A 14,563-nucleotide genomic window follows, 5' to 3' on the forward strand; every position below is an offset into this window, starting at 1 on the left:
TTGCTCGCGCTGGTTCTTTGGGGTGTGTGAGAGTGAGCGAGAGTGTGTGTGTGTGTGTGTGAGAGTGAGTGAGAGTGTGTGTGTCAGAGTTGCATGTTGACCATTAAATTGGCTTGAATTTGTTAATCATGACAAGTTTTTTCTTGTGTGTTTGCTTGCCATTTTAGTACAATTTTTAAGTCAGAAAACCCCAGAACCCAGGAGCTTCGGGGGGCTTCCTCCCTTGTCCCCCCACCAGGCCGCTGCCCTGGACCAGCTGGGGGCCTGCGGCCCCCTGCCCCCCGGCTAAAATTTTCAGATAATTTCACCAGCCCCAAATCACATCCCTGGTTGCAGTCAGCATTTAAAATGCTAACTTAGTTTTTGTACAATTTTCAGTTGATTTAACTGTCATATTTTATTAAATGTGTCTGCTTTTGTAATAAAGTACTGAAAGAAAAAGCAAACACAGCATTGCGATTTCTTTTCCACCCATATATAAAAAAAAAAAAATCCCTCCCTCCCTCCCGAAAATTTTTTTGCTCACCCGGTGGACAGGAAACGGATTTTTTTTTAAGGATGGCCTAATCCAGTACTAATGATTCAGGAGTCAGAGAGACGTGTCTCCCCAGCTTCACGTGTTTCTTCCTGTCAGACAGGAAGTCTGTGATCCACCTGCAGGTGGAGTCAGGCACACTCAGCTGGGAGAGCTTGTTTTACGGGAGAGCCGGGATGATTGTGTTGGAGGTGGAACTGAACTCTACAAACAGGATTCTAGCATAGGTTCTTGGGGAGTCCAGGTGTTGGCGGATGAAATGAAGAGTAATGTTGACAGCATCGTCTGCAGATCTGTTGGATCTGTAGGTGAACTGCATGGGGTCCAGGCGCGGGTCAGTGACGGCTTTAAGGTGGTAAAGCACAAGGCACTCGAAGGATTTCATAGCTACAGAAGTCAGGGTGATGGGTCTGTAGTCATTTAATCCTGTGATCCTTTGCTTTTTGGGGACGGGATAATGGTGGAGGCCTTGAAGTGGGCTGGCACATGGCATGTCTCCAGTGAGGTGTTGAAGATGTCTTTGAACACCAGAGACAGCTGATCAGTACAGTGCTTCAGGGTAAATGGTGAGACTGAGTCGGGACCTGCTCCTTTTGGGGGGGGGGTTCAGCTTTTTCAAGAGCTTATGGAGCACTTGCATGTGACGTCACAGCCGATCCAGATTGTGACAGACGCCATCTTGTCGGTCAAACGCCATATTTCCGCGTTCTACTTCTGAGCAATTCCAGCGTTATGGACGTGACACTTGAACTCAAAATGGCAACAAATGACCCAGTGCATGTTTTATTGTCTCCCAGTATTTAAACAGGTGTTGCATATTTTAAGGCTGTACCATACTGGAGAAGTGATAGAACAAGAACAATTCCCATAGTACATCTAGGGCATGCCAGAAAATGCCAATAAAAGATGCGTTATGGATGTGACAGAAAAAGTATCACTTTTCTTGGGTGACTGTACATTTTTATCAAACTCTGTGAAATTGTAAACCTAATGTCGAAATGGAGATATCCATTTGATAGAGGGGTCCAAGGTGAATATTAAAAAATCTTTGTTTAAAATATTTTGTATTTCATGCAGAGTTTCGGAAGGAAAAGTCAGCATTATGGATGTGACGCGTCTGAAATAGACATGGCATATGTTTAGAAAATCAGCAATTTAACCACCATAACCCTTTGAAAAACTCTAAATATCAGCAAAAACTATCAAAGTTCTTAAATAATATTTAGGATGGCTATTGTTTTGCTGTTTTGTGGATTTTAGCATACATTTCTGTGGCTTGTGGCAATAATATAGAATTGTACATGATCAAAGTTGATTTTAGCTTGGGGTTTACATTATAAGAAAGAAAGACTGACAGTGACATATTAGGTTGGTTACAAATTGGTTCAACTTATTCACATCTGTAAAATACAGGCCTAGGTGATATCTCTGGGAGTGGTTTTGATGTATTACATGTTGCTTTATTTTTGCATGGTGAGGTTGACATTTACATGGAATTGCCCTTCTGCTTTTACTTCTACCTTTTCTTCTGGAAAACCCTACTATATACAATTCTACTACAACGGCTGCGGCTACAAGCTCTCCCTACCTGTGCACGTTTTTTATGTTTTTTGTGTGTATTTTTGCGTGTTGTTCGTCTGTACCGGACTTCAATATCTACTACAACCGTATGGACTTACTGGACATGGGTTTCCAGCAGAAAATGACGGTTTGTAGCGATTTCCATCGCATGCACAACATTCCGGACGAGATAGCGAGACCAGCGGGGTCTCCGTGGACTGTTATCGGAAGCAAAGCAAAGGAGGTGGCGCCGGGAGCGGAAGCAAAAGCGAGGCTGCAGAGCTGGCCTGTTGGCTAAGCTCAGAAAACAGCCACTCAAACCTCCACTGCTAAGCTTCTACCTCTCCAACGCCAGATCCATGGTAAACAACACAAATGATTTGGAATTACAGCTGGAATTACCTTATTCTATTCTATAATCGGCTGGTCAGCGCTATACTCAATACTTAAGTGACTTACCCGTCCAATGAGGATTCTTGTTTACAAGATGCCACATCTGAGTCGCTGACAAATCCTGAATTTCTGTAAAGATAACTGTCCAGAGATTTATAAGCACGCAGTGCTTCACCGCTGAACAGCGAGGGAAAGTTCTCATCTCATTATCTCTAGCCGCTTTATCCTTCTACAGGGTCGCAGGCAAGCTGGAGCCTATCCCAGCTGACTATGGGCGAAAGGCGGGGTACACCCTGGACAAGTCGCCAGGTCATCACAGGGCTGACACATAGAGACAGACAACCATTCACACTCACATTCACACCTACGGTCAATTTAGAGTCACCAGTTAACCTAACCTGCATGTCTTTGGACTGTGGGGGAAACCGGAGCACCCGGAGGAAACCCACGCGGACACGGGGAGAACATGCAAACTCCGCACAGAAAGGCCCTCGCCGGCCCCGGGGCTCGAACCCAGGACCTTCTTGCTGCGAGGCGACAGCGCTAACCACTACACCACCGTGCCGCCCGCGAGGGAAAGTTGATGAGGTAATTATACACGTCTGGGTATTCCACCGCTGGCAGTTCAAAATCCACTGACGCGGTCGTGAAAACTCCGTCTGGTAAGCCATAAGGGTCACTAATCTGTAGATCGTTTATTTTAGACATATATCTAGTTATCTGTTCATTAGAAAAATGAGCCGTGTAGTCCGTCGGTTGAAATTGATCCATTCTGTACACGAGTGCAGCAGTATTCAGCGGTGTTTTTTACCGACAATATGGCGGCTGTGTACTTTCCGGTCACGTGACTGCAAGATCTCTATTGACATCCCTCTCCAGAATGGAGAGTTAATGTGGTGGGTGGGCATCTGAGGTGTGAAATTGTAGAGAGGCCTTGGCAGTAGTGAAGGTGGGGGTGGTGAACTGGAGTGTGGAGTCATGGGGGATGTTATCAGGACGGTCCGATCGTGACGGTAGACCTCATTCAGTTGGCCAGGTGCAAGTCATTAGGCCAAACAAAAAAATTGTTTCCTATTACATGCCTTGAAAAATTAGGGTAGGTCAGTAGGGATTTTTTTTTTGGAAAAAATGTTTCCATGGCTATCACCACTCTTTCCCCCCCATGTTCACAAAATATCCACCCACCCAGCACTCTGAATGCATGTTTGCAGGTATTCTGTTTTCAGAAATAAACGCTAAAGAACACTTTTCAAAGATTTATTTTGAACCATACACAAACTTCTCACACTGAACATGTGTGTTGAACTGTAAAGATCAGCTGTTCATTGTCTACTTCCCATATGGCTTGTAGCAAATGTCTTTTATGCCTTTTTGAAGGCACTTGTTACATAGGCTATTTCAATAACTGTTTTAAATCTTTTTCTCAGGTCTTGTTTAACATAGACAGAGTCTTTAAGACAATATGGACAAATGTCTATTCTTCCAAATCCACTGCTATAGAGATCTTGCAGTCACGTGACCGGAAAGTACACAGCCGCCATCTTGTCGGTAAAAAACACAGCTGAATACTGCTGTACTCGAGTACAGAATGGATCAATTTCAACCGACGGACTACACGGCTCATTTTTCTAATGAACAGATAACTAGATATATGTCTAAAATAAACGATCTACAGGTTAGTGACCCTTATGGCTTACCGGATGTAGTTTTCACGACCGTGTCAGTGGATATGGAACTGCCAGCGGAATACCAAGATATGTATAATTACCTCATTAACTTTCCCTCGCTGTTCAGTGGTGAAGCACTGCGTGCTGACAGTATAAATCTCTGGACAGTTATCTTTACAGAAATTCAGGATTTGTCAGCGACTCAGATGTGGCATCTTGTAAACAAGAAAATAATCCTCATTGGACGGGTAAGTCACTTAAGTATTGAGTATAGCACTGACCAGCCGATTATAGAATAAGGTAATTCCAGCTGTAATTCCAAATCGTCCGTGTTGTTTACCATGGATCTGGCATTGGAGAGGTAGAGGCTTAGTAGTGGAGGTTTGAGTGGCTGTTTTCTGAGCTTAGTCAACAGGCCAGTGTACCCTCCTGGATTTCGCGCATGCGCAGTAGGCTTGGTAGGACAAATCCAAGAGGTAGGATAACTTTACAGAACACCGGCTCTGCAGCCTCGCTTTCGCTTCCTCTCCCGGCGCCGCCTCCTTCGCTTTGCTTCCAATAACAATCCACGGAGACCCCGCTGGTCTCGCTATCTCATCCGGAATGTTGTGCATGTGATGGAAACCGCTACAAACCGTCATTTTCTGCTGGAAACCAATGTCCAGTAAGTCCATACGGTTATTGAGGTATTTCACCTGACGTCACAGGGTCATGTGACGCCCCGGTGTCCGCCATTTTGAACGTCAAGCTAGCTAATGTCAACAACAGTAGCTAGTATGTTACTGTAGTAATGTTTACGTTCAGTCATTTGGATGACTGTTAAAACCTTTCAGTCTCAAGTTTTTCCTTTACTGGATTTACTAGTTTACTGAGCTAGCGCGCGCCGGCCGCCGGGGAGCTAGCGCAGTAAACTAGTAAATCCAGTAAAGGAAAAACTTGAGACTGAAAGGTTTTAACAGTCATCCAAATGACAGAACGTAAACATTGCTACAGTAACATACTAGCTACTGTTGTTGACATTAGCTAGTGCTAACAGCTAGCTGCTAGTGCACTGCTACAACTACACCGACCCTAATAATACAGTTCTTGGTCATTGTCTGGTAACAGCAAATTTATAACGGGCCATGTCTCAACAGACTAAAGTTATTTCAATGACATTTAATAACATTTTGTTTATCCTGAGGACCGAAAGTAAATGAAAATGTGAACAAACCTTAGCTGTAATCAGATGGCGACCACCGGCTCCAGGGACGACCCGCTGATGTAGGCATGTTACCCAGCCTGACACAAAATATTTTTAGGCATCCAAACTCTTATACGCTTTCAGATCAATACCTGTGTATGGCGATGGGTTTTTAACGACATAGGTATACAGATCATGTGGGCCGAAGTCAGGTAAAGACGAGGGCTTCGTGTACTTCCGTACGTCAGTGAGCAATCCTGGTGGAAGCAGGTAAACGTCGTTCTCCAAGCCTGCTAACCTCAAATTTTGCAAATACCTCTCCCTCTGCTCGCCCTGTAAATGCCCTACGTCGCTGGATAGTGAAGGTGTTTTCTGCATCTCGCTCCTTTTTCTTTTATGTTTTTCGTTTGTCGCCTTCCTCGCATTCAAACTGATTCGAGCCGTGCCGTCCAAAATGGCAGCATCACATGACTTGGTCACGTGGGTGAAATACCTCAATAGTGGATAGTGAAGTCCGGTACAGACGAACAACACGCAAAAATACACACAAAAAACAAACGTGCACAGGTAGGGAGAGCTTGTAGCCGCAGCCGTTGTAGTAGAATTGTATATAGTAAGGTTTTCCATAAGAAAAGGTAGAAGCAGAAGTAGAACCAGAAGTAGAAGGCAGAAATATGGCGTTTGACCGACAAGATGGCATCTGTCACAATCTGGATCGGCTGTGACGTCACATGCAAGTGCTCCATAGTAGGCTATTTCAACAGGATCTGCACAGTTGAGAGGCATTCTGACACCACAAACTGAGGCAAGGAAATGTTCGGGGGGTATTACTGGTGCCCCACGAGAGTACTTGAACTCTGACAGCAACACAGTGAGTGCTGTTTGTTCTCGGTGTGTCAACTGATGCTTCGCGTAGATAATTTCTCTATTTACTCTAGAACTACTGGTACAAGCTAACAAATCTTCAATGTCTTTAAATGTCTCTTTTTCTAGCGACATAATTTGTCTAAGACTGGGCTTGCGATGTGCAAGACACGCATCTTTCAGCACACAAACCACCGCCATAGACCAGTTCTCACACATCACCGCACAGGGGTCAAAGGTCGAGGCCTCGTCGGAGATGAAAACATGGCGGCAAACAAGCCAAACCTTAGCAAATACGCCTTATGGAAGAAGGCAGATTTGCAGAGGCATATGAGAGAACAGGGATTGCCAACTACCATGGGGGTAGAAGAGTTAAAGGCGCTTGCATATGCCACAGATATTTTGAAAATCCAGCCTGTACCGTCCAAGGAAGACGAAGAAAAATCGAGGTATGTACCTGGTGATACTGCCACGCCCACTGCAGTTTTTGACAGGTCAACGACTCATAGTTCTATATCTGACGCAGAGAAATAATATAAGTTGTGCTGCCTACCAGATTACAGTCGTCTGTTTTATTGTATCAGTACTAGTATCACTTACTATACTCATCAGTCATAGATTAGTCCAGTACAACATGACCAGCTTGCTTGTTTCTTTTTTTTTTTTTTTTGCACTTCCATGGCAGGAAAAACACTACATTTTGCCGCCTATGTAGTCCCTTATTTATACAAATAGGAGTCATTCAGGATTCAGCTATGTTTTTGCTCGGCGTTAGCAAGTACTGAAATAAACAAGATCTGCTAGATCAATTAAACGCACAGATACAAGGGGTTGGCTAATGATGTCTTTGAATAAGGGTGCCCAGCGACGGGAAGACAATGATTATCGGCGAGAGTGAAAATCAAGGCGGGTCCATGAACATGAGTCTGACAAGGTCGGGATATAAACGAACTTTTGCGTTAAACTGTGTGCTTGGATTCACATAATTTTTTTTCTGTATACACTAAAATGTACACTGCAGTCTTCTCGCATCCACTGTTCAAGCAGTCGACGTCCATTGTGGCAATCGACAACACAAGTGTCCCCACAGCAAGCCTGTAGCCTCCACCATTGTTGACGTGCTCTACTTCTGCTCGTTTATGAGGCCTTAACCTTTGACCTTTCCCACAACTCCTTGCGCGTTGCCGTGTTTGTGAACTCGTCTATTTTCGTTGCTTCCTGTTAGAGGTAGTCACGCACATGCGTACAATCAGCCGTTTATGATGCGAGAGACACTCGTGCTATGCATAACGTACGGACGTTGGTCTATGACCAGGGACAACCATGCTGTGTGCATCGCATAAATGTTTTGTAGACTGAGAGGGGGTCGGAGTCATGGGGGGGGGGTCAGTCGGGTAACCGGAAACAAAGTATTTTTTTGTTTGGCCTTAACAGAGTGGGGGGCTGAAGGTTTGTAATTAGTGATCTGTCTGAGCAACTGGTGTTGGAATTTTGCGGAGTACAGTCGTTTAGCTTCTTTCACTGCCTTGCTAAACTTGTTCCTGTCCCCATTTCTGAGCGCTGCTTCTTTTTGCAGCCTTAACTGTCTGAGCTTCTCTGTGAACCAGGGTTTGTCATTATTGTAACTCACCCTGGTTTGTGATGGAACGCAGCAGTTCTCACAGAAGCTGATGTGGGACATCACAGCCTCAGTGTACTCCTCCAGACTTGTTGGTAGCAGTCCTGAACACATCCCTGTTTGTACAGTCCAAGCATGCCTGAAGGTGCTCTGCAGCCTCGTTGCTCCACATCTTTGATGTCCTCACTCCAAGTTTCCTCAGCTTTAATTTCTGCCTGTATGCAGGAATTGGGTGGACCATGACATGGTCTAAGTGGCATAGTGCAGCGCGGGGGATGGCGTGATGAGCATTGTTAATTGTCGTGTAGCTGTGATCCAAAATATTCTTCTTTCTGGTCAGGTATTTAATAAACTGTTTGTATTTTGGTAGTTTGTGGCTGAGGTTACCTTTGTTAAAGTCACCGAGGACAATAACCTGGGAGTCCGGGTTAGTCTGCTCCACACCCAGTCATGCCAGCATGCACTGTGCGTTCTGCACGTTAGCCTGTGGTGGAATGTAAACACCGACCAGAATGAATGAAGCAAACTCACGGGGGGAGTAGAAGGGTTTACAGTTAACGATAAATGATTCTAGGTCAGGAGAACAGTGTTGCAGGATCACTGATGCATCACTGCACCAGCTACTATTTACATAAAAATAAAAAAAAAATTTGTTTTACCGGAGAGATCCGTGTTATGGTCTGCTCTGAAAAATTGGAAGCCGGCCAGCTGCAGCGCAGAGTCCGGAATGAGTCCTCATAGCCACATCTCCATGAAGCATGAAACGGAAGGTGAGTGAAAGTCCCTGTTTCTCCCCACCAGAAGCTGGAGTTCATCCAGTTTGTTGCACAATGACCACACGTTGGAGAGAAATTTGCAGGTAGTGGAGTGCGAAGTCTGTGCCAACAGAGGTGCACCAGTGCATTTTCCTCTCCTCTCGCGTCTCACTGAGTGAACAAAGGTGAGAGCACCTTTGACAAGAATGTCCAATATTTCCATTGAACACACCAGAAAAGTTGGTAATAAGTCTGCTGGAGTTGTTCCCCTAAAGCTCAAGAGTGAAAGAGATTCCAGTATCGCAGCAGTGAACTGAGTTTACAAACAATAAGGAAAAAAACAATGCTCACCAACACACCAAGGCAGCCATTCACGGCACCATCTTGGTGAACTATCCATCCATCCATTATCTGTAACTGCTTATCCTGTGCAGGGTCATGGGCAAGCTGGAGCCTATCCCAGATGACTGTGTGAGAGGCGGGGTACACCCTGGACAATTCACCAGATCATCACAGGGCTAACACATGGAGACAAACAACAATTTGCACTTGCATTCACACCTGCGGTCAAATTAGAGCCACCAGTTAACCTAACCTGCATGTCTTTGGACTGTGGGGGAAACCGGAGCACCCAGAGGAAACCCACGCGGTTACGGGGAGAACATGCAAACTCCACACAGAAAGGCCCTCGCCGGCCACTGGGCTCAAACCTGGAACCTTCTTGACACCCTATCTTGGTGAACTATTCTAATCACAACTAATTTTCAGGGGAAAGTAGCTAATACGTTCTCAAAATGTTGCGAGAACTCTCCATGTCTGCCAAAAGCTGGCGCTGCCTCCTGCATGCGTGCTCCTCATCAGCAAAACTTCATTTTGAACTGTAGCAAATCAGAAGTGAGCTTTCTGGTGCCCCACCTTTGCTGCGATGAGCAACCAGTCAGTGTCGAGCTTTCATACAGTGTGGCTGACATGATTAAAATTAAAGGCCATGAAGCGGCTGTGAATGCACACAGTAAAAACTGTAAAAGAATGCGAAATAACCACTGAAGACCATAGGAAAGAAAAGGTCTTGGAAAATAGGAAATCAAATAACATTGCTGGTTGAGGAACATTGAACAGTAACTGGTGCCAGGTTGATCATAGCCGGATTTTGCGCCAGCCCTTAATGAACCGTGTGTGTAGTATAATACACACAACTATTTATTTATTGGTGGGGGGGTTCTCACAACCACTCCTTCGAACAACAACAGTGGGATAAATGCTGACAGTATTGAGATTTTTTTTGGGGGGGGGTCATTCTCAAAAATAGGAAAGATGATTTTAAGGAAAATTATTAGGTATTCAGTACTGTTGATGTTTGTTTCATATACAATACTCGTCAAAAGTTTGGGCACACCTAATTCACTATTTTTTCTTTTTATTCATGGAAAAAACACTTCAGGTCTTCAAGTAATGCTGGATGTTGTTTCTGTTTACTTAGATGAGCGGTTCTTGACAATCTGGATTACTACAGTTGTGGAATAGGGCTATTTACTGTGTTTTTATTATTTACTGCTTGATCTCAAACACAATAAGGCAAGAAGCTTGTCCCCTAATTAACTTTTGTATTATTAAGATAATGGCAATGGTGTGCAAAGTGTCATTGTAAACAGTGGTTATGTTGAAGAATCTAAAATTGACACTTCTATATATGTTCCATGTTATTTTATAGTTTTGATGTCTTCAGTATTGTTCTACAATGTAGAAAATAGTTAAAATACAGAAAAACCTATGAATGAGTGGGTTTTACAAACTTTTGACTGGTACTGTATGTTTCGACGTGGATGTGCAAAGACACACTTTGGTACAAAGGTTTTATAAACATTTTTCCTTTAATATTCACCACCACCTTGTAAATATTGTGATCTTGTGAGAACCAGAAAAAGGAAGCAAATGGAAGAATTTATCATGGTTACTTGTGTACAACTCTGAAGAGAGTTTAAGAAGAGCAAAAAGTGCACAGGTGGGACAAAATGGTGATTGGCCGCTGGAAACGGTGGCTCACACGAGTGCAGCTTGGTCAGGCTTTACACACTGGTAGCGAGTCAACCAAACCTGCTCTGTCAACATCCAGCAGGTGTGAGAGCTAGGCTGATTAGAGAACAGGAGCTTATCGGGTCTAAAATCAAGCAGAAGGGTTACAGAATTGGCAGCAGTACACCAGATATTGTACTAAGTTTCCTAACCACCATTAAAGTGCCAAAAAGAAAAGTGTAGGGCATCATTCTGTGTGTGGGGGCTTTTTTGTTTGCTTGGTTTTTTGGGTGCTAATTTTTTAATCACTTTACTCCCAAATCTACAGTGTGAACAGCCTTTGCCATGTCTCGTTTCTTCGCCACCGGATCTGACAGCGAGTCGGAAGAGTCCTCATCTGCCGATGAGATTGCCTCCAAACCGACCGGAACTGCTTTCACCAAACAGTCAGTCATTTGCTCACTCCTTCATATTCTTTACTCACACGCACACTTTCTGTGGTTTTTCAGTATTTATTATTTGTTGTTTGTTTTAATCCTCCTCAGAACCTTGTTGTTGAGTGACGATGAAGAAGACACCAAAAGAGTGGTGCGCAGTGCCAAGGACAAGAGGTGAGAAGTGTGTGTATACACAGTGACAGAGGGTGGGGGTAAAATGTTTTTAACCACAGTTTGTAGTAATGAAGCATTAAATTAACAAAGAAATATAATTACTTAAGTTGCAGTATCCTCAGACTGGGTGTGTGTAAGAGATATACTTTATTAAAACAATCCTTAGGCCATCCTTAAAAAAAAATCCGTTTCCTGTCCACCGGGTGAGCAAAAAAATGTTCGGGAGGGAGGGAGGGATTTTTTTTTATTTTATTTATTCATTTTATTTTTTTTGTAATTCGTTCTCTTTATTTGCTACAGACACAGTTTTTAATTCTGTCCAGTCAACCTGCATTAGTTCCGTAAACGCATTTTTTTTGTTCAGTTCCGTTCTCATTTTGAATAGATCTATTAGGTTCTCCTACAGATCTGTCAGGGTCATTAACAAAGTTGGTAATGAATTTCGCATAACAAAACTCAAAAGCTGTTTGTAATGTCTCGGATGGATCAAGATCAAACGAATTTTCCAGTAACGGTGTGTGATGGTCCGACACACGGACTTTTTGTAGTTCTAAATCGACCGTTAGGCCTAGTTCGGATGAAATTACACTATTAAAATGATCACTGAATGATTTTGTTTTTCTGAATCTATTTTGTTGTTCGCTAGAATACCATTTTGTGATTTCACACTTAAGCAAATGTTTGAAAACTCCGGATCTCCTTCCTTCATGGTGGCTGCCATTTTTTTGTGCTGCACGGCGCATGCGCAGAGCTGATTCGATTCTATATTCTGCGCGGAATGCGTAAATGTCAAGTTTGATTTTAGATTTACGAACCCGAAAAAATGTCGAAAAACCGGCATAAAAAAAAATTTCAACCGCACAAACGGCACTCACCCGGCCGGTGGACCGGAAACAGAACATTTTTTAATAATGGCCTTATGTGTGGGGTGGGATTTTTATTTATTCATTGGCGTGTGTGATTTTTTTTTTTTTTTTTTTTTTGGGGGGCTTTAGGTTTGAGGAGCTGACAAACTTGATCAAGACCATCCGCAATGCCATGAAGATTCGTGACATGGCCAAGTGTCTGGAGGAGTTTGAGCAGCTGTGTCGAGCGTTCCTCAAGAGCAAAGCCATTGTGGATAAAGAGGGAGTCCCACAGTTCTATATTCGCTTGCTGGCCGACTTGGAGGATTACCTCAACCAAGTATGCATAAGATGAAAGGACGCTTTGTTTAAAAAAAAACAAACAAAAAAAAACAAAGTCTCTTTAGTTCAACTTTAACCCTCTGGGGTCTGAGGGGTTTTTCTGGCACTCTATTTTGGCATGCTCTGATTTTGATGTCCGTTTCAACACATCTAAGCAGTATTTTCAAAGTCATATATGACTTTTTTTTTTTTTGTATTCAGCACATGTTCAGCTACAATAATATGTATGTAGTATGTATGTCATGATTTGTACTTTAAAAAAAAACCCAGAAATGATGTAAAAAGCAGTTTAAGTATATTGGAATGTGTGAAAAATCATTACCATTGTGATGAACCGTTTTGATCACTTCAGGTGATTTCTGTTTAGTCTTAGGCTACGTTTACACTAGACCGTATCTCAGTGCTCGAAACTAACGGTGTCCCGACGTCCCGGGGACCATAAAAAATGTCATCGGGACACAAAATTATCATATCTGGGACAATCCCGAGACAATGGGAAAAAAATAGATCTAGAAAAAAAGTTCTACATTAAAGGTGCAGTACAAGATTTTGGAATAATGGTTCCCGCAAGCCATATTTTGACAAGAAACACTCCCACCCCCCGCGTCTCCACTCCTCCTCCCCCTTATAAAGCCTGAGAAAGTCCGGCTTTATAATGGGTGTCTATTGCGTTACACACCAGTGGAGCTCATTAAGTTAGAGTGTAAAGAGCTTGGAAAAATAGCTCAAACTTTCTCATTTAAACTGTGTTTTCAGCCCCAATTTTCACTCCACACACACAATTTTCTCAAAAGTAGTAGCCACACTTGTCCTGATTCACACAATGTGTCTACCTGAGCGATAGGATTTACAGTTTTTGAATGAGAAGCCTGAAAGTAACGAGAGCACAGCTGCGCAGCCTCATAGACTCCCATTATAAACGTGGCAGAAAAGTCACTCGTTTTTAACTCGCTCTAGTGACCTCATTTTTTACACTACAGACAAAAAAATTTACATCCGTGTGTTCAGGAGAGCCTTGTGGCGCTCACTGTGAAAGAATTTTGTGAATATCTCCTTCCGTTTTCGTGTAAATCCCCGTTGTTTGGAAGGAGTGCACTGAGAGAATCCTGCGCTCTGTGTGACACTCTGCTCGCTCTCTCACACACGCACAGAAGGGCCGGGCTAGTCGCGGGCTTCAGTCTGATTGACGTGTCAGTATCCAATCATTTTGAGGTGGTACCTCGATATGATTGGATGGCGTTTTTCCTTTATTTTACACTGTAGACTGGATTAAAATATTTCGTTTTTTGGGTCAAACCTTCTATTGTACTGCTTGCAACATGGGTGTGCATTTCATCCATTGATGGTATGGCTGATGGCTTTCAAAACATCTCTGAATGGGGCAACAGGTATATTACATAAAAATGGATAACAGTAATGGTGAAAATGATAAGTTGGCCTTATATATGCCAACAGATATTCAAGGTATAAGTAGATGAAACGAACATAAAAGGGGTCTTATTTTCAGCTAAAGTGTACTGCAGATGTAGTGAGTTGAAACATTTTCTGAATGAGCTAGTTGGCCCCTTTTAAATAAACGGGTATCTATTCATACAGTGAGATCGCCAAAGTTTAATTAACTGAAAATGCAATAACTAATTTTGAAGTAGATGATGTATTGGACATGTGTCACTTGTGTTTTGTGACTTACTGTAAAAATGATATAAAGGGTTCAAAATCGTATAGTTACAAATATAATAGTAACTTCATATGATATTAACCACTGGTTATTTCAGAGAGGAAAAAAATGGGGACACTATTGCTTCCATTCGGGACAATACAACATAGAATTCAGGACCACTGGGGGGTACAAAGAAAAAAAGTTAATTTCGAGCCCTGCCGTATCTGTCTCGTTTTCTTCGCGGATGCACTGTCCGTTTACATTAAACCGCCTGGAAACGGGAATCCGCCAGCGTCCACGTATTCAATCCAGATCGTGTCAGCTCCGGTGCTGTGTAAACATTCAAAATGCGCGGATACGCTGTGCTGAGCTCTAGCTGGCGTCTCATTGGACAACGTCACTGTGACATCCACCTTCCTGATTCGCTGGCGTTGGTCATGTGACACGACTGCTGAAAAACGGCGCGGACTTCCGCCTTGTATCACCTTTCATTAAAGAGTATAAAAGTATGAAAATA

At 43.2% G+C, this 14,563-nt stretch overlaps 1 protein-coding gene across 1 annotated transcript in view; it reads left to right on the forward strand.

Moving 5' to 3' along the window:
- eif3c (eukaryotic translation initiation factor 3, subunit C) overlaps nucleotides 1-14,563 on the forward strand; it is a 56,685-nt gene that overhangs the window by 4,662 nt on the left and 37,460 nt on the right. The window contains exons 2-4 of the mRNA XM_060939427.1: nucleotides 10,917-11,034; nucleotides 11,134-11,199; nucleotides 12,195-12,384. Coding sequence (XP_060795410.1) covers nucleotides 10,934-11,034; nucleotides 11,134-11,199; nucleotides 12,195-12,384 — 357 coding nt within the window. The 5' untranslated portion in view covers nucleotides 10,917-10,933. The remainder of the gene's footprint in view (nucleotides 1-10,916; nucleotides 11,035-11,133; nucleotides 11,200-12,194; nucleotides 12,385-14,563) is intronic.

This window comes from Neoarius graeffei, chromosome 14, assembly GCF_027579695.1.
Source record: "Neoarius graeffei isolate fNeoGra1 chromosome 14, fNeoGra1.pri, whole genome shotgun sequence".
Lineage (NCBI taxonomy): Eukaryota > Metazoa > Chordata > Actinopteri > Siluriformes > Ariidae > Neoarius > Neoarius graeffei.